The sequence below is a fragment of the Crocodylus porosus genome, unplaced genomic scaffold (genome assembly GCF_001723895.1).
Source record: "Crocodylus porosus isolate Cpor-Errol unplaced genomic scaffold, CroPor_comp1, whole genome shotgun sequence".
NCBI lineage: Eukaryota > Metazoa > Chordata > Crocodylia > Crocodylidae > Crocodylus > Crocodylus porosus.
This window is the reverse complement of record NW_017728934.1, coordinates 8,239,349-8,258,215: the sequence shown is the minus strand read 5'-3', so window position 1 is coordinate 8,258,215 and position 18,867 is coordinate 8,239,349. Positions and strand designations below refer to the sequence as shown.

The 18,867-nt window shown below is 46.9% G+C and overlaps 1 protein-coding gene and 1 long non-coding RNA gene across 4 annotated transcripts in view; both read left to right on the top strand.

Moving 5' to 3' along the window:
* MTMR4 (myotubularin related protein 4) overlaps nucleotides 1–18,867 on the top strand; it is a 77,767-nt gene that overhangs the window by 30,745 nt on the left and 28,155 nt on the right. For 2 of the 3 annotated variants that reach the window (XM_019546467.1, XM_019546466.1), the window contains 2 exons: nucleotides 14,537–14,626; nucleotides 18,311–18,427. In XM_019546467.1, the coding sequence (XP_019402012.1) occupies nucleotides 14,537–14,626; nucleotides 18,311–18,427 (207 nt within the window). Of the gene's footprint in view, nucleotides 1–10,717; nucleotides 10,935–14,536; nucleotides 14,627–18,310; nucleotides 18,428–18,867 lie in introns of those variants that run through there. The other variant, XM_019546465.1, reaches the window with a different exon arrangement.
* LOC109317658 lies at nucleotides 5,608–6,871 on the top strand. Its single transcript, XR_002103092.1, has 2 exons — nucleotides 5,608–6,006; nucleotides 6,298–6,871. It is a non-coding gene; the product is annotated as an uncharacterized LOC109317658 (long non-coding RNA).

Sequence of the window (18,867 nt, the reverse complement as noted above, 5' to 3'; positions counted from 1 at the left end):
GGCTAGGGTCTGGAACCAGCTTCCAAGAGAAGTGGTGCAGGCTCCTACCCTGGGGGTGTTTAAGAGGAGGCTGGATGAACATCTTGCTGGGGTTGTTTGACCCCAGTAGTCTTTCCTGCCATGGGAGGGGATCGGACTAGATGATCTGCTCAGGTCCCTTCCGACCCTAGAAACTAACTATGAAACTATTCTAGTGTATGAGTGTTATGATGCTCCACTCACCTTAGTCCCTTGGGGGCAGTAATGATGCTGGGAAGCTCCCTGTACTTCCTCAGCTAAAGACTGTACTGACTTGATGGCATTTAGGAAGCTAAGCTAGTGTGGCAAGCTCCAGGAAGCCCTTCCTTAGGGATCTCTGTTGTCTCTGACCTCATTCAGGTGCTATTCTCATTTTCCTGGCTAACTAAGTCTTCTGAGTGTACTGCCTGGTTAGTTATGTGGAAAACTGAGCAGGTGTTTCATTAGCCAGGAAAGCAGCATCAATACATTCTTCCTAACCTCAGAGCTGTCTGAACTGCTTTGTGGGTTTGTTGGGGTAACACGTGCATACTCATTCTTACACACCAAACTTCAGTAACTCAGGGTTCCTCAGTGAAACTCATCTCTTAAATTGCAGGGCAGCAGCATTGTAGTTAAAGCACAGAAGTGTCTGCTAATTAGTAATTCAGTTCCTTGGCTCTTTTGAAGCTAGAATTCAAATAGCAGAAATTCAATGCAAAGACTTAACAGGCAACCTTTGACCTTGCTTCAACAAACTGTGGAGGTGCAGATATGAAGAGAAGAATCCATAATGCCCCTCACTGGCCACATGTCAGTCACTGTGACAAGCCCTGTGTTACATGTTTACATCCAATGTTTGTCAAACAGGAGTCCTCCCCCAACCCAGAAAACTCCCAGAGATCTGCCAAAGTAAAGGTAGAACCGCTGCTTGCATTGTCCTTGTTGAATTTGTCATAAACTTCCAGTACAGATTTCTATGCATGTGCCCACCAGTCCTAACTGAGACACTACTATGCTTCAGGCATCAGCTGATAATGTATAGCTTGCTTCTTTCGCCTGGTACAATTCAGTAAAGTCAGTGGTTTGTGGGTTCCCCATAACTGCCACATTTCCATGATACAGATTTAGTGTATCATTTTCTTTGAGAAGCACTGGTATCTTCATTTTTTAGAGCAGAGCTTAGATCTTTATCAGGAAGAAACCCCCTGAGGACAGAGAGGTGCTTTTCTGGGTCCAGCAACATTCCTGTGACAGAGAGTGGTAAAAATCACCATTTCCCATCACTCTCTCACCTTCCAAAGTGCCAAATGTTCTGAGGCTGGGCCCTGCTGCTAAGCAGTAGTCTTTGAATATTGGTTTTTGTATGAAACGCACATACGCACTTGTATGGGCCTGCTTTCCAGGACAGTAGGAGCTCTGGATGTTACAGTTGCACCTGTAGGGCAGTGATATAACTAAAAAAGAGGTGACCAGGGCAACCACTCCAGAAGATGACTGTGAGAGTGAGGGAAAGGGGGAGGGGGCAGAGTTGCTACCAGCAGCTGCACAATCACAGTTGCGAAGTTGCCACTGCCCCTGTGCCCTGGATGCCCAGCCCCGTGTCTGTGTTGCTGCCTAAAGGACACAGGTGGATAGCTGTGTGGTCTCTCATGCTGTGTGATCTGTGGTGTACAGAGAAGAGGGTTGGGATGGGGTAGAGCAGGGGCGGGCAATTATTTCGGGCGGAGGGTTGCTTACCAAGTTTTAACAAGCTGTCAAGAGCCACACGAGTAGCCCTGTCCCTTGACTGTTGCCCCACCCCTGGTTGCCATTTTGGGCCCAGAAGTCCCACCTCCTTAACCTCTGACCTTTGCCACCGGAGGTCTGTCCCCTTGCCCCTGGGAGTGCTCCTTTGGGGAACATGGTTTGCCATTTTAGGGGGGGAAAAAAAACAAATTATTTACTAAAAATCAAACACACGTTATAATATTTTTTAATTTAATTTAAAAAATATATTTTTGTCCAGATTTGTGTGCATTTGTGCTGTATATGTAGAAGTGATTGCTTAATATCTCAAAATGTATACTTGTATATTTTGTGGGGTGTGCATGGGTGTCGGGGGGGTATGGGGTAGGTGTGGGGTTTGTGGGGAGTTGTGGGTGAGTGTTATGGGGGTTTATGGGGTTGTGCATGTGTGGGTATGGTATTGTGGGTATGGGAGCCACGAGGTGCAGAGTGGCCGGTGGGTGGGCAGGAAAGTAGGGAAAGCAGCAGCAGGGGTGGGGGGAGTGGGCGTGTGGAAGCATGGGGCTTGCACCGATGTCCCAGGGCCAGTGCCAGTGGGGCCTGGAGCGGGGCAGTAGGAGCATGGGGTGCAGGTTGGCAGGGGTCTGTGGCAGGAATTCCCGACCTTTTTATACTGCAGACCTGCAAACTGCGTAATTTACAGATTTAAATTGAATTTACATGTTTAAATTTAATTTTTACGGGGTGAGGGGGCGGGTTGTGAAGATCGGATTGGGTTGGGGCACTGGGGAACCCTGCAGGGCAGGGGGCTGTGCAGGTGGTGGCCCAGGGAGACCCAGCTGGGGCTGTCTGGGAAGAATGGGCTCTGCTGCCTTTCCTAGGAGCAAGCAGCAGAGCCACCTCCCCGTCCTTGGCCCTGGGCATTTCCCCACCCGCATCCCCCTGCTCCCAGCCACGGGCAGGGCTGGAGGGTCCTGCCTGGCCCAGCAAGGGCCCCAGTAACTGGTGCACGGGCCGTACCTTACCTGGTGTAACCATGGTGGCAGGAGCAGGATGGGGCATACAAAGCCAGCTGCCTCCCTCCCATGGCTGCTCCACCACCCACTCATGACTACTGGCAGTGGAAGCCACAGCACCCATCCAGCTGCCATGCACCCACTCGCTCCTGGGTCTGCCTGCTGTAGCCCCACAGTACAGGTAGGGATGACCACAAGCAGCCCCAACCCCAAGCTTGCCTGTCCAAGCCGAGCAGCAGCGGCAGGGAGCAAAGTGCTGCTCAGCCTTAGGGAAAAGCAGCCCTCCCCCTCCCATTGCCAGCATTCCCTGCTGCAGCTGCTCACAGCCCACGCAGGGTTATCCTGCCTCTCCATCATGTCACTGCTGTCCCGCAGGGCAGCGGTGGTAATGGAGAGCAGGTACAGGGCTTTGAGCAGCTGTAGCAGGGAGCCCTGGCAGCAGGAGTGGGAGGGGCTGTTTTTCCTCTGTGCTGAGCGGCAATTAGTTCCCCAGCACCACCGCTCAGCCTGGATGGGCAAACACGGGGTCAGGGCTGTTTACAGTTGTCCTCGCTTGTACCATCGGGCTGGGGCTGGGAGAGCTGGGAGTGAGCGGGCGAACAACAGCCAGTGGCAGCCATACAAGAGTCTGGTGCCTGCACTGGTTTCCTGGGCCCCATGCCAGTGGAGCCCAGAGCAGGTGGCAGGAGCGCAGGGTCCCAGCTGGCAGGGACTCTGTGGAGCCAGGTCAGCTCCCTTCTCTCACTGCTGGTGTAGCCCAACCTGGCTCCTTAGACCCCTGCCAATCCACACCCTGTACTCCTGCCACCCCACTTTGGGCTGCACTGGCGCTGGCCCTGGGACAACAGCATGGTCCCCACGTGCCTGCATGTTTCCACTTTCCCCACTCTCTTCTTCCCTGAATTTCCCACTCTGGCACAGGGAGGTGTGAACAGCCCTATGATCTCAGGCCAGAGGCAGGGGACTAGGCTGAACAGGTCTCGCTACTGCAGGAGCCGCCGTGGCTTCCCCTGCCCCTGGCTGCTGTCATCTTTGACAGGCGACTGAGGGCAGATAAATATTAACTTTCTAAATTTTTTAAGGACCCCGTGAGTTGGATAATATGGCTTGGTGAGCCAGATCCGGCCTGTGAGCCATATTTTGCCCACCCCTGGGGTAGAGCTAAGTAGATTTATCAAACTTTGTGTTTTGTCTCCAGATTTTCTTTTTTTCTTTTTCTTCTTTTTTTTTTTTTTTTAATATTTCCCTTTTTTGTCTGAAATTTCACAGCCTGAACTGGGAAGTGAACTCCTGCATCCCACAAATTTTTTCTTCTCTCAGCAGAGATGGTTTCTTTAGTGAGCTTGGCATAGGACACGCACCCCTGTGATGACTGTGGAGTCAGCAGATCTGATCATTGTGTAGCTGTCCCTTGACCCAGCTCTGGTGTTCATTTGTGTAACCTTTAAAATCCTCTATGGAGATGTCCACTAGGTTTCATTCTGTTTGCAGAAAAATGTCTAGATCAGAAATGGGCAAAGATATGGCCCGTGGGCTGGATTGGGCCCAGCAACTGATTGGATCTGGCCCATGGGTAATTGCCCACTACTTGATTGTATCTGGCCTATGGCTTCCCTCACAACACTCCACATGGGGTAAAGCCCCGCCTGCATCCTCCCAGGGCAGCCTGTATTGTGCTCTCACCCTGCACCTGCCAATGGCACCACACCAGCCCTGGCCAGCATGCACAGCTTCCTGGTGGGGCTGCTCCTGGTACAATTGCAGCTGCCTGGGTACTGCTCGACTTCCTCCTCCTCCTGGCCCAACTGCATTGCTCCGAGCAACAGGCAGTGCAGGGGAGGGCAGCAGCTGTGGGGATACATGCTGGAGACCACGTGCCCAGCCAGGAGGGGGGAAGCTGCAGCCAGGTGGCTCCTGCCCCAGTGTGTGGGGCTCCAGCTCCCAACTGCTTTCCACCTACTTCACCCACCCAATGTGATGAGCAGCCACCAGTGGGCGGCCCCATGGCTGCCACCCTTCCCTGGGAAGCTGTGCACACTGACTGGGGCCAGGGTGGGGACGTTGCTGGGTGTGCTGTTGGGTCACAGGTCGGGCTGCCCCTGGTGGGAGTATGAGGGGCTTGACTCCATGCAGAGTGCCACAGTGGCAGCTGCAGGCCAGATGGTGGGTGCGGACTACACCTGCACCACCCAGGCAAGCTGTGCTATATGCACCCCTTGCCCCCCACCCCTCCTTGGCCAGCTACCAGGACATAGCAGGCAGGCAGCTCCCCGTACACATGTGCACCCCCTAGACATGCACACCCCCACATATACACACACAAACACACCACACCCACTGTCGTCCCCCCTCCACACACTTGAAAATTCTTACAAGAGTAAGAATTTATTTTGATCTGTTATATAATTGTCTCTATATACACTACTCAGAAAAACATAAATCAGGGAAAATATATTTTTTCAAATAAAATTAAGATATGGTAGATATTTGATTTTTATCATATGATTTGTTTTTATCTATAATTCGTTAAAATATATTCTAAAAGATTTTATATGTTCAGCCCTAGAGATATGAAGGCTCAGAAGAAGCTAGAAAAAACCTGTCTGTCCCCCCCCCTTTTCCTAGGATTTTTTTTGTTTGTTTTTTTTCTGAAATAAAATAAAATTGAAAATATTTGGAAAAATTAAAAAAACCCTCTTATGAAATATTTTCTTTTAGACTGATGAATAAAATGTTTAAGATACCGTGTTCAGCTATTGCTACCCTTTACTTCCGGAAAAGGTTTTCTAATAACTGTGTAATAAAAGATTTTTAGGTAAAACTATCCAGAGTAGCAGATCATTACAGTTCCTGGACACTGAGGACAAGCAGTAGAGTATAGCTTTGAAATGCAAGAGCAAGACACATTTTTGCCCCCAGGGGGCACTGCCATTTTCACAAGAGAAGGAAGAAGGATTCAGTGCCTTCTTTGCTTGTGGACTTCCTCTGTTGTTGACTTTTGATCTAGCGGTTGGTGGATCTGCTCCTGTCCTCATGACTAGGCCTCAAAGGACTGGAAGTGGACACTGGCAACAGCATCCATTTGTTCCTGTAGAGAATAGAAACAAGGAGCTTATTGCCCTGCTTGCTCAAAAGGAGCAGAGCAAGTCTAAAGGTTTTGGAGTTGGAAGGAACCTGCCTCCTCCTGGCCCCGTGACCTTGAAATCCACAGAAGTACAGAAGCAGCACAAAAGAGCTGAAAGAAAGTATACTTCTTTATTGGAAGGTAAGAGTTTAGATTTCTCTGAATTCAGTATATTAAACTGTATTTTAGCTGCATTCATATATTTTCATAATCTATGTAATTCATAATTGAATTCATACTAAGTTGATGTTTTGTGACAAATCACCCAACCTTAGCAGTGAGGTGAGGCCTGCAGGGCAGGGAAGTTATTCACAGTTAACTTTGAGGAGGCCTTTCCTCCATCCATTACTAAATTTGTACATGCTATATATAGCTTAGTGTTTATATATGCAAGCTAGCCACTAAATTACATTTTTCTTTTTTCTTCCTCAGCAAAATGGTGTGACCAACTTCTAGCCTATGGAAGCATTTCCACACTGCAAGTTATTATGAGAAAAAAATGTGATTTGCAAATACTGTCAAATGAAATACGCAATTCCAAATGCTGCTTACATCCTTGTATGTAAGAAGTGTCCTGCAGACATTAAAAAATCCTTCATGGGTGTAAGTGAGGAAGTAGATCACAATGATGAAAGTACAAGTAGCTGTTTCCAGTGTTCTCGATCCAGAAGTCCTCCTACTGCTACTGCTTCTTCTATAACATCAGCATCACAAGGGTTGCCCAATCAACATCCTCAAGTAACCAAATATTGCAAGCAACTGTATGCAAAAGCCTCTCAATAGCTTCATTTATAGACAAGATGACACCTGAAGGTCAGGAAAAAATTGACCAAGCTCTTGCAAGAGCAGTATATTCTTCTGGGACACCATTGTCAATAACTTAAAATGCATACTGGCAGGAAGCTTTTATATTACTAAGACCATCATACCTTTTGCCCAGCAGACATTATTTGAGCAAGCCTCTTTTAGAATCAGAATATGAACGTGTAATGCAATCTGTGCAAGGAAGAATCAACAAAGCACTGTGTCTTGCAGTACTTGCAGATGGATGGACAAACGTGTGGGGAGAAGGAATCATAAACTTTGTGATAACAACACAACCAGTTTTTTACAGAAGCACTGAAACAGGAGAGAACAGGCATACTGCAGAGTATATACTGCAGTAGTAAAATATGTGAAACCCTACAGAAGATTGGCAGTGGTAAAGTATTTGCTTTGCTGACTGACAATGCAGGTAACATGAAAGCAGTATGGGAGATCATAATGGATAATCCACATACTACTACAATAAGATTTGCATCCCATGAGCTAATCTTGTTTTTTAATGACATCATGAAGTTGGACGCTGCAAAAGATCTGTAGAAGAGCAAAATAAGTTATAAAACATGTAAAAGCTACTCATATTGTAGCTGTAGTCTTTAAGAAGTAGGGAAAAAAAGAATGCAAAGAATACAATAGTGACACAAATTCTGTAGTAAAACTAGATGGGGTGGAGTGATGATCTCATTTGGAAGTTTACTAAAGAACAAAGAAGATCTTCAAGAAACAGTAAGAACTGAGGAACTTAAAGTAGCCAGAAGTGTAAGGAACGCTGTACTTGATGAGGATGTCTTCTGGGTTCAGCTGCAGAACTCCCTGAATATTCTAAAGTCAGTTTCTTCAGCAATCACTGCATCTGAATCAGACAGTGCACTTTGGTCAAACATTCCTTACCAAGTGGCCCAGATCAAATCAGCTGTTTTTGAGAATCTAAATGTATCTCTGCTTACAAGTACAGAATAAAGAAAAGTGAAAGACTTTATTAACAGCCTGGAAGTATTTTGTCAATCAATTCATGCTCTTGCAAATCTCTTGGATTCAAAGGCAGAAATGTTAGTGATGATGGCACTGCTACTGCATTTGACTTGATTACAAAACAAACAACACACTTAAGACTTGATGGTAGAAGGTACTTTCAGATGTTGCAGAATACAGAACATCTTCAGGTATTTGGTCCAGGAATGCAATCTGGGACTCTGCCAAGCATATCCCTCTAAGCATGGCACAGTCTCTGACTCCTGTTGCTTCTTGCCGCTTCAGATTCCTCCATCTTCTGCAGCATGTGTAAGAAACTGGTCTGTTTGGAAATAATCACGCCAAATCAAGAAATAAACTAACATGTGAAAATGTAGCTAGAGAAGCTTGTCTCAATCTGGGAAAACCTTCAGTTTTCAGAAGTCCATGAAGATGATAAAAATGAAGGTTCAGAAGAAGCAGAAACTGCTGATAGTGATAGCTCAGAAAATGAGACTGACTAGACAAAGTTTCATGTAGCAAAATTTGTATTCAGTGAGTCTTGGGTTTTTTCCCCCTTTTCAGCTCTTTTTTTTTCTAAAAATGAGTGCTTTCTGTATCTGCTTGACACTGGAGGAGAGTCTAGAATGCATAATAACTATCTTTGTTTTACTGTAACGTTGATGGTTTCTTCTATTTTCAACTTCAGTTTTTGCCTGCTTCTCATAAACTGGCAAAAACTAAGAGATCCTAGGTTCCTTAGAGTTCAGGAGCTTGTAGCTCCATTTGTAACAAAAATTAAAAAGATTTGGATAAATTTGTAATTATTGTCTGAATATACTTTTAAATTTAATAATATACCAAATATGATAATTTTATGAGAAACCAAGATATATATAATACATTTTATGTTCTTAAAGTAGCAAAGTGAATTTAGATCTGTAAGGGGTGCTAAGAAAATAAGTATTGCATATATTTCCATTTTCCCCAAAATGTCTTGTTTTTTCCCATGGCTTCAAAATTTCCGGAAATTTTACATCTCTTTGCAGCCCTCGACAGTTCACCAAAATTTGTTAAGGAGCCCTCCAGCCAAAATAGTTGCCCACCCCTAATCTAGATCCTCTTTGTTACTATTTTTGCTGCCTGGTGGTAATAGTCTTGAGACAGCTGTGTGTGTATGGCCTGGTTTGCTGCTTGGGCACGCTTGTGGCACAAGTGAGCTCCAGTATCTGATGCGTAGGAAGACAGGCTACCCTTTGCCTGAGACAGCTGGCTGTGACTAGCTTGGTCTGAGGGTCACTGAAACACAGTCTCTTCACTGAGTTTTCATTCTTGCTTTCTAAGCTGAAGGGATTCCTCCTTCGGTCTTATGTGGGTTTCCTGCCCATTTCTTTATTTTGCCCCCCAGTGAACCACGTTCCAGTAACCCAGGGGGCACGGATATTTACTTTGAACAGGGAAAAGCAGGAGGACCAAGATGGTTTATAACCAAGGTTACAAACCAGTTTGTCAAGAATTACTGATGCCCAACCAGACCATGGGGTTGGGGAGAAGTATCAGGTGAGCTTATTGCTTTCTGGGCAGTAGGCTAACAGCTGGTGACAGAAGTGTAGCAGAAACTTAGGGCCAGATCTTAGAGGGTAGGCACCTAGGGAGAACTGTGATCCTGTTCCACCCTGGCCAATTGCCTGAGAAATTGCTAATACGAAAGATGTGTGGGTCGTCCTTGCCCTTGTTTTTTATGGCTTAGTTTTAAGGCTAAGATGATGGTGTGGATAGAGGCATTAATGAATTTTCGGGGACTTGAGCTGGGTGGAATAGGACCTCATCTAAATACCCAAGTTCACTTAGGCATCTAATATGTGGAATAGGACTTAGCCTTTTATGCTTATCTTGTGAATGTTCTTCATACGGCTTTTGACAAAGGGTAAGCCTAAGATCTTAATTGTGACTTTGGAAAGCTTAGCTCTTTTGTGGCTCTTGAAAGCCAGTGCTCAGGAGCACAGCATTTTGAGCTGTTAAAACAATGATAGTTCTCTTCTGCCACATTTCCTGCTTGAGATACTTTCTATACATTTCCCATTGTTGTTCCTTTAAAACAGTTCAGCCACATTTGAATTAGCAGCTCTGAGAACCCTAACAGAGAGGGATGGATCCCTTTTGAACAGGCAGGTTAAACTAATTCAAGCAGTCATCTCTAACCATGCTTACAGTGGGGATTGGGATCTCAAAGGTCACAAGCATGGAAATTCACATGCAGGAGCTGGGATCGCACCCAAAGTGGGGTTATGAGCCTGGAAGGATGGGGACTTGTGGATAAAACAATACTGTGATAAAGATGCTGGCAGCCTTGAGTACTGCATGCACAAGGGCTTTCTGAGAAGCTAACCCCTGAGCAGCTGGTTCAGTTAGTGGCCTGACATGGACTTTGTACTCTGCTTGAACTAATGTCTCTGAGATGGAGGTTGCATGATTGTGAGGAAGCTGCAGGCATGGCAATTTAGGAAAGCCTGCAACCCGTGGAGGGGGAGGGCTGTCCCTTTATCCCAAGACAATTTCTCTGCAGGGACTTGCTGTGCTGGCTGGTCCAGTTTGTGGGTAGCAGTTTGTTGCAGTCTTAGGGAAGTTCACAAACCAAGTTTTGTGGCTGTGGGGTGTGAGCTGAAGCTGAGTCCTGTAGTCCCTTTGAGGGAAGGAGGGGCTCTCTGTGAGCACACAAAGCAAGCGGGCTGCTATTGTTCATGCACATTCCTGCACATGCTGTCTGGGTTACACAAGGCATGTAGCAGGTACTTCCCGGGGTGTGCTGCAGGCGGGGACTGCATCTCCCAGCAAGCTCCTCTCAGCTTCCTTTGAAAGGGGATGCGCCTGTAGGGTTTGTGTGTCAGCAGAACACCAGCTCTGCCTGTGCTTAAAGCCCTCCTGGCTAGCTGGGCTGGTCTCTCCATTTTCCACAGGGTCTGTTGGGGAGGCACTTAGATGGCAGAATCAGACTCTGCTTCCTTCAGTGGTAGGTGGAGTCTCTCCAGCTCCTCCTTCCCTCCCCTCCATTGTGAGCAGCAGCTGAAGCAGCAGGCGCACCTGCTCTGGCTGCTTGCAGCAGGGATGCTTTTGCCCTCCTTTGAGGGCTGGGAAAGCTGTGCAGATCAGCATGTGATTGTGTCTGAGTTGCTGCAGGCAGCAGCAGAGAACCGGGGAAAGGAGATGCTGCTTGTGTGTGCCCAGCCCAGGCGCCACCTCTGGAAATGAACATGAGTCTGCCAGGCCGTGTCTCCTGCTCTATGCTCAACTGCTTTGTAAGTGCTTTTTTTTCCTCCTCTCCTCTGTGCTGTCTGTCTGTTTTGCATCTGCATGCAGGGCTCTGGGCCAGGGTTTCCCTCCAGCCCCAAGACAAATACAGCTATCCCAGGTTTGGCCTGTCCTTGAGGCCCAACATCATCCTGCAGATCTTCCCTCCCCCCCTGCTCTGAATCTCCTTGGCCTTAATGTATGCTCTTTCTGCCCAGCTGGTTTTCCCTTTGGGGAGGGGATTTCCACCACACATGTCCAGTACACTGATCCCATGTGTTCCTGGTCCGTGCCATTCCAATGGTGACTGCCTGAATGGCCCCAAGGGCACAATTATAAGTAGCCCAGAGCTGTGACTTGGGCAAGGGAACTAGAGCAAGTGCACTGTGCTGGGCAGGCTCCCATCCAGCCCCTGGGTTGCAGCTGGAAAATTACAGTAGGAGAGCATCCAATACATAGGAAATCAAGGGGGAGTTCCTGATGTTGCCTGGGAAGGAGTCAGGATGGGGTGAGGATCCCAGTGTTCCCTGCCCATTAAATGTTGCTGCCTGGCAAGGAATTGAAGAAATCCCCCACCCTGGGGTGGAGGGAGCAGGTCTGTGCGTAGCTGGAGTGTGTGTGTGATGAGGCCTGTGCTCTATACCTGTGCAGGGTGGGTGGGAGAGTGTGACATGAGGCCCACTCTCTGTGTGCTGAGGGTGAGGTGTGAGGCCTGTACTCTGTGCTCTGAGAGAAGAACAAGTCTGCTCAAGTTAGTTAAATTGTATGTGTATGAGGCTGACTGCTGAAATTGTTATTTTAAAAAGCTGCTCTAAAATAGTATTTAGTTCAGTGGATGATTTTAAACACTAAGATCATTGGTATGTCAGAGACATTCCTTGGGCTGTATTTCCCCTAAATGACTCAAGTATTTTTTTTTCATTTTACTTTCATATATTAAAACCAACAGTTTATGATTTGAAAGTGAATATTATTTTACCCCAAAATAGATCTCTTTGCGGACCAATAAATCAAACATATAGGGGAGACTCTAAAATACATTGATTTCTAGGTGATACTCAGAATAAATTATCCTAAACCAGTGATTGTCAGCCAGGAATCTTGGCATCTTGGAGTTCCTTGAGATCCTTTAAAGGGTGCCCTGGGGTTCCATATAACATTAGCACTGCTAGGTGTAAACACATGATTCACAAGATAAACCCAGAGATTTCAAATAGGGAACCACAGTGTTAAAAACCTTCTGACCTGTTTTGGGCTTCCTGATTTCTTTGAAACAGAAGAATTCCTCTCATATTTCCATTGTCAGAAAATGAGTGAAAGCTAAGAGCTAGCACTTCCAAGGTATGCCTCAGGTGTAAATGTTTTTAACATGGTGGTTTCCTATTTGAAATATCTGTGATTATCTTGTCAATCCTGTTTGCCCACTAACAGTGCTAAGATTGTGTGGTATTCTGTGGCATCCCTGAAAAATTCTCAAGGCACCCCAGGGTGCTGTGACACCCTTGAAAATCATTGTTCTAAGTTCAGAATGCACCTTCCAGTGCCTTCTGACTTGTTGTGGTCTTTCTGGATTCTTTGCAACAGAAAATTGCTGTATTGTTTTTCCATAGTCAAAAATTGAGTGAAAACTAAGATCTGACATCTTTCGAGGGGTGCCTTAAATCTATTGAGGGGTGCGTGGGTCTGCCAAAGGGTACCTTGAGTCTAAAGAAGTTGAGAACCATTGACCTGGAACAAGGGTTACAGACATGATTCCTATGTTTTGGATACTCAGTTTAAAGGGTCCTGGTTTTCATAAACCAATCCTTTGAAAACTAGTTCCCTTTATAATAACACATGTGAGAACCCCAAATCGCTAATCACTAATTTTCACCAACCTTTACATTGCGCAAAACAGCACTTTTTCCCTTTTATTATTTAAGAACTTTCTTCCTTTCTCAACAGAATCAACTTGGGGGAGGAATATTAACTGAACAGGATAAAAGAGTTTGGGAGTGAAATAGTTTAGGACCAGCAGCTTTAAGCTGTGGGGCCATGCAGGTGCATGCTCATGCCGCGCTGACGTGCGCCTCTGTGACCATGCACACCACACAGCTTAGAGGGAGCGCTCTTTAAGACAGTGGTTCTGAATCTTTTTTTAGACTTTAGGTACCCCTCATTAGACTTAAGGCAATAAGAGAGCAATTCTTCTGTTGCAGAGAACTCAGAAAGCCCACAACAGGTCAGAAGGTTTTTAATACTGTGGTTTCCTATTTGAAATCGCTGGGCACATCCATTCCCCGGGGACAAATAGCACCAGTGCATCTTGGACTGCCACTGCTTGTCCCCAGGGAACACCCATGCCACACATGCTTTGGCGCATGGCAAGTTACCCCAGGTGGGGTAGGGAAGGGTAAGGCCAGCACCAGGCTGTCTCCAGCAGCCTTTCCTGGGGTCCTCCTGGAGCTGCAGCAGCAGCAATTCTGCCTCACGGAGCCTGACCAACAGCTGCAGCATGGCTGTGGGTAGCCCAGCTCCACTTTTGAGTGGCGCGCGCTGCCTGTGCATGCACAGCTCTGCCTTTTTTTTACCCCGTGGGTTTTTTTGCCCCCTAGATAGGGGGCAAGCACAGACTTGTTTGTGGCACTGCATACCACATGGTTGTACTCGTCTAGAGATGGCCTCAGCATTTATCAGGGTTTTATTTTGCACACCTAAAAGTGTAAACACTGCATGGCATTCTGTGGCATCCCTGAAAGGTTCTCAAGGCACCCCAGGGTGCTGCACCACCCTTCCTGAGAGTCATTGTTCTAAGTTCAGAATACAGCATGCGCTCTGTCTCTCTCTCTCTTTCTCTCCCCCTGCCTTCTTTTAGCTGGTTATTCCATGGTATTTACAAATGCTACAAATATACTCCTGTGTGTGTAAGCTTCACAAGGCCTCTCAAGCAGATTAAGTGTTCAGGCAGTTCCATGGAGCTCCCCACGGTTCAAGCCTTTCTCATCTACATTCAGAAGTTTTCATCAAATCCAAGGAAAATTGTATACTGAGCAGTTCTCACTGAGCACTTGGGCTTGGGGAATGGACCATGATGTTAGTGAGGTACTTAGGTTAAGAAGCTAGTTGTTGTTTTTTTAAGTTAATTTTGGAAAAAAAAATTAGATGGGGAAGAGACATTGCCCCCAAAGTTGGGAATGACAGTGGAGTCCTTGTCATGACTCCGAGATGCAGGTAAACAAAAGGGTTTTTAAAAAATGATGGAAAATCCCATGAAAAATTCACTCCATCTGCCTTCTGGGTGGTATCTGTATCATACGTCATTTGCTTATTTCTTCTTGGCTCATCAAATGCTGCTTTGCTGTACAACTTTTAGCCAGAAGGGCTGCATTAACTGTTTTCTTATGCTGTTGCTGTTATGTGATGATGAGGGATGAGGGAGGGCCTAATGTGGAATATAGGAGCTGATTAGTGGAATCCATGCAGAGTGCTGGGTGCTCTTACATGGAGAATGGGGTGGGGGGTCTAGCAGGCAGTGATCTTCCAGTGAGAGCCTGCATACTGCCTTTTGACAGCTTATACTGACATGGAGTAAGTGGCCTGCCTCTTAGCGTGTGTTCTGTTTGGAATGCAGGGTGAGGAAGGCCCTCCCAGTTTGGAGTACATCCAAGCCAAGGACTTGTTCCCCCAAAAAGAGCTGGTTAAAGAGGAAGAATCTCTGCAGGTAAGAATTGAAGAACCCAGGAAACACCCACTTTGGGGCTTGGTGGGCTTAACTTTGACAGTACCAAACCTGAAAACGTTCCTAGCCAAAGGAACATCAACGCCCCTGGCAGAGGCATAGCAGGCTCTTTTAGTGCTTGGGTTGGGGGTGGGATGGAGGATAGGAAGAGCGGTCTTACCTGGCTTTTCATGCTGGGGCTCTCCTCACTTGAGTGGCAGCTGCAACTGATGCTGCCTTAGCAGCATGGGTTTGGGCTGCTGCCACTGAGGGACAGCCAGTGGTAGGGGCTCCCAGGTGGCTGCTCATGGTGCCCCATTTGCCTTCCTACCCCAGGGGACAGGGCTGTTTCTCCCCTGGTAAATGCTCTGGGAAGAGGGTGTCATTCCTTCCTTTTCCCCCCAGATGCACTGCTGGACATGGGGTTGCGCCTGCCTGGCCCATATAGCCAGGCTGTGCTTGCTGTGGCAAAACCTTCTGAGAGAACCAGACCTGCACTCCCTTTAAGTCAGTGTCTGGGGCTGGTGCCCCCCTTACCCTGCCCCGCACAGGTCTACTACTGACTCTGGGCCCCTGGTGTGTGAGCAATCTAGGTCACTGCCCATGTGCTGGAGGGCTGCTGATTTTCTATAGCTCTGTGGTTCTTCCTTCATCTCTTCCTTCCGCACACAAGGATGTTCTGATTTGCACTGTGCTGCAGTGAGAGTCATGAGAGTGTCGCTGAGGAATGATATAGTGCAAGGACATCCTGGCAACACCCCTGTAGCGGTGCCAGCATTCAGGGGGGTTAAGCATTGTAACAGCCTCTGTGTTGACTCTCAGCTGCTGAGAGATCCTCCCTGGGCCAATTAGACTGCATCAGAGCCAGACTACCCATGGCATGGCAACAAGCATCCCTGCTGCAGCATCTGATCTAGTCAGCTGGGTTGTGCTCCTGAAGCTCCTCTGCTGTAGACCTGCTGGAAGGAGAGGTTTCCTCTCTGAGAGCCAGCCCATCCTTGAGAGGGTGGTGAGGAAGATATAGGTATAGCTGCTGCCATGGATACAAGCAAGGACAATAGCACAGACTGATGCTGTGACCAAAGCTACTACATTCGCTTGCTGTTTTCTGTACAGTAAACTCCCATGTAGTCCCACCCAGTTGCTGTCCTCTGCCTGTAGCTGGAACCAGAATCTGGTTGTACATTTCACACTCACTAGAGCACTTTGAACATCCTGGATGTTGTTGGCAGTACCTTGCTGAACTACATTGTTTGGCTTTGACCTCAGGAATGAAAAAGGTGTTGAAAATATGGGGTCTTGGGAAATGGATATGAGAGAGATGGGATGAATCCATATAACAAGGCATTTTGCAGAAGAGCAGGGGTTAGGACAACCAGTGCAGTGTTTCCCCCCACCTCTGAGAGCTCTGTCCAGTTCATTCCATCACTGCTTTCTTTCAAGTCTACTGATTTACAAGCTGCTTCTAAAGCTTCTGTCTGTTGCCCTGAGAAGGAGCCAAAGAAGCACAGAAAACTATAGCTAAACATAGCGTTGTCAGTGCAGAACATAATATTTTCCCCTTACATTTCTGCCAGTTGAGACCTTCAATTTTGCCCAGAACTCTTAGTCAGTTTCAGTCCATTGAAGATTCTAAAGTTATCTGTAAATGTTAACAAAAAGGTAAGTTGTTCATGAAATGTTATCTAAAAACAAAGGCCAAGAGCCAGGGAAGTTGGTATGCAGGTAATATGAATGTAGGCCATGGAAGTATCAGAAAGTGGAAAAAAACAGAGTTTTTAATGGATAACTCCACCAATTTCCTCATGCAAGCAAGTTAGAGGCTCAGAGTTGAAGTCTGTATGTGCCAAATATTTTGATTGCTGTTCTGTGTTTTGAAGTCAAAGCTCTGTGAAGAGAGAGCCTGCCTTAAACTGCTAGGCTTTGAGTCTGCAAAGCACAGAGAGCCAGGAGGAAGCATAAAGAGAAAACTAAGTTTAGCTTGTTGCCTCCCATTTTTACCCAAGAAGGATATTCACATCTGGTTGCCAACCTGGACCCCACATACAGCAGAGTCAGTTCCTGAAGTACGGGGAGGGAGTGAAAGATGCCTGGTTTATGGCTGTCCGGTAGTCTTTGCATTCACTTCTCCGTGTTCAGTCAAAAATAACTGCTTATGCAGATTTATGCACAACACTTTTTGCAGGGGTTGTGGCCAGGGCCTTGTCTGTCCCATGTATTTGCCTGGACTGTAACCAGTGGGTCTCAGGATGCTACTAATTGTCCAGTTACGTATAGGGGATGCTGCAGGATCATGTACAGACATGGCACTTTGCCTTATGGAGAAAGGGGAGTGTTAAGGTCATGCAGACCCCTGGCATAGGGTTCTGAGCCACCTGCAAAGTGTCTCCAAACAAGAGACATGTCTCTGCCAGATCTGCATCCTAAGCTCCCTCTGCCTTGCTTTGCTGCTCAGGCTGATGTTGGATTTGTTTTGTGTGAGAATGCTAGTGATTAAACCCCTTTCCTTGCCACCTGACCTTCTTGCTACCAGACATTTGCCGCCAAAATGCACAGCCAGGGATGGCCATCACTTGTGTTGTAAATCACTCCTCGTCATGTTTCCAGAAGTGTATCTGGTCAGACACTTTCCTGAAAGAGTACATTTCAGAGGTCCAAGTGTTGAAGCAACAGACCTTTTCACTACATCAGCCTGCAGGCTTATTTGCCCAGACCCCTCCCAGTTCTGTGATGTCCAGGGTTCCCAGTTTTCCCCAATAAAAAAATTCCAAATTCTCTGATTAAAACCCCCAAATCCATGATTAAAATGAAATACCACTATATATATAGGACTCAGTCGAACATAATGTTTTATTGATATATTTACAATTTTAAAGCATTTTGGAAGCCTAACAGTGCCTCAATCAATATAATAAATTCTAAATCCATTTAAAATTTTGTTATTTGATTTCAGGGGTTTTTATCATAGAAAAATCAGAGCTCCCTTTGCTCCTTTAGCTCACAAAACATAGGTCCAGGAGTGTGCGTACGAACCAGGAGCCAGACCCACCCCCCGGACAAGCTGCCCGCAGCCCTGTCCCACTCCCTGCTGGGGCCCTGCAGCCATGCATTCTAGCCCCCTGCCCAACACACTTCCCCCCTCCCTTCTTATGGGGGCCTCAATCCCTGCCCCACCAGACTTACTGTGGGAGCTGCCCTCCAGGCTGCCTGATCACCCTCCTCACACCCCTCTCAAGCCCCTTGCAGGTTGGAACTTTGCAAAAGAGCAAAATCTGTGGGTTTCTCTGTTAAAATGAGAAATCCGCATTGTCCTCAGGTAAAGGGGGAAATCCACATTTTTCTCTGTTTTTCCTTGGGAAATGGAAAACCTGGATCCCTGGCAATGATGACACTGCCCAGTACCCTTGGAGAAGTGGGTTTCGGTGTGGATATCGTATCTTAAACAGAATAGCTTTCAGAGGGGAACCCAAAGGGTGGAGTGGGGGGAGTCACTGGAGTCTGCATCCCACCTTGCTATTCACAAGGAAGGGAGAAAGGCAGATTGCTCTGTCTGACAAGCATCCTTGCGGAAGTTGCATTCAGAAGGCAGTAAGAGAACTAGCTGTTCTCACGTCTGCTGTGCAAATTGCCCTGCATGTGTTTGCCTGAGAGTTTCTCTGACTGTGCAAATGTGTCTCTCTCCTCTAGGTCCCATTCACTGTGTTGCAGGGTGAGGGGGTGGAGTATCTTGGCCATGCTAATGATGCCGTGATCGCCATCTCCAACTACCGGCTTCATATCAAATTTAAGGACTCTGTGATCAATGTAAGTCTGCATCTGTCTGTCCCTGGTTTGTTTTTGATCTCTTGAAGTACTCTTACAGCTCTGTCATCACTTTTCACTCAGCCAGGAGTCTCTGCAGTTGTTAGCTCTTTTACCTGTGGCACAGAAATTGCATCTCTCAGGAGCTCCACGGCCAGGGCATTTTCCATAGCCATGGCTGAAGTGGCTGTGCTTCTGGAGTGAGCGAATGCCCCCTGTCCTGGAATGTGGGCTAGAGTTCTTGTTTTAGTGGCAGTCAGGTTTTTCCCTTTCCTTTTTTTTTCCATATGCATTCCACCCTTCCACCAGAATCATAGAAAATATGGTTGGAAGGGACCTTAAGAGCAGGAAGAAATTCTTCAAGTGAGGGTTGCCAAAATATGGAATGGGCTTCCAAGGGACCTAAGCATCAGGATAGGGGAGTACTAAGGCCTAAGTGGGGG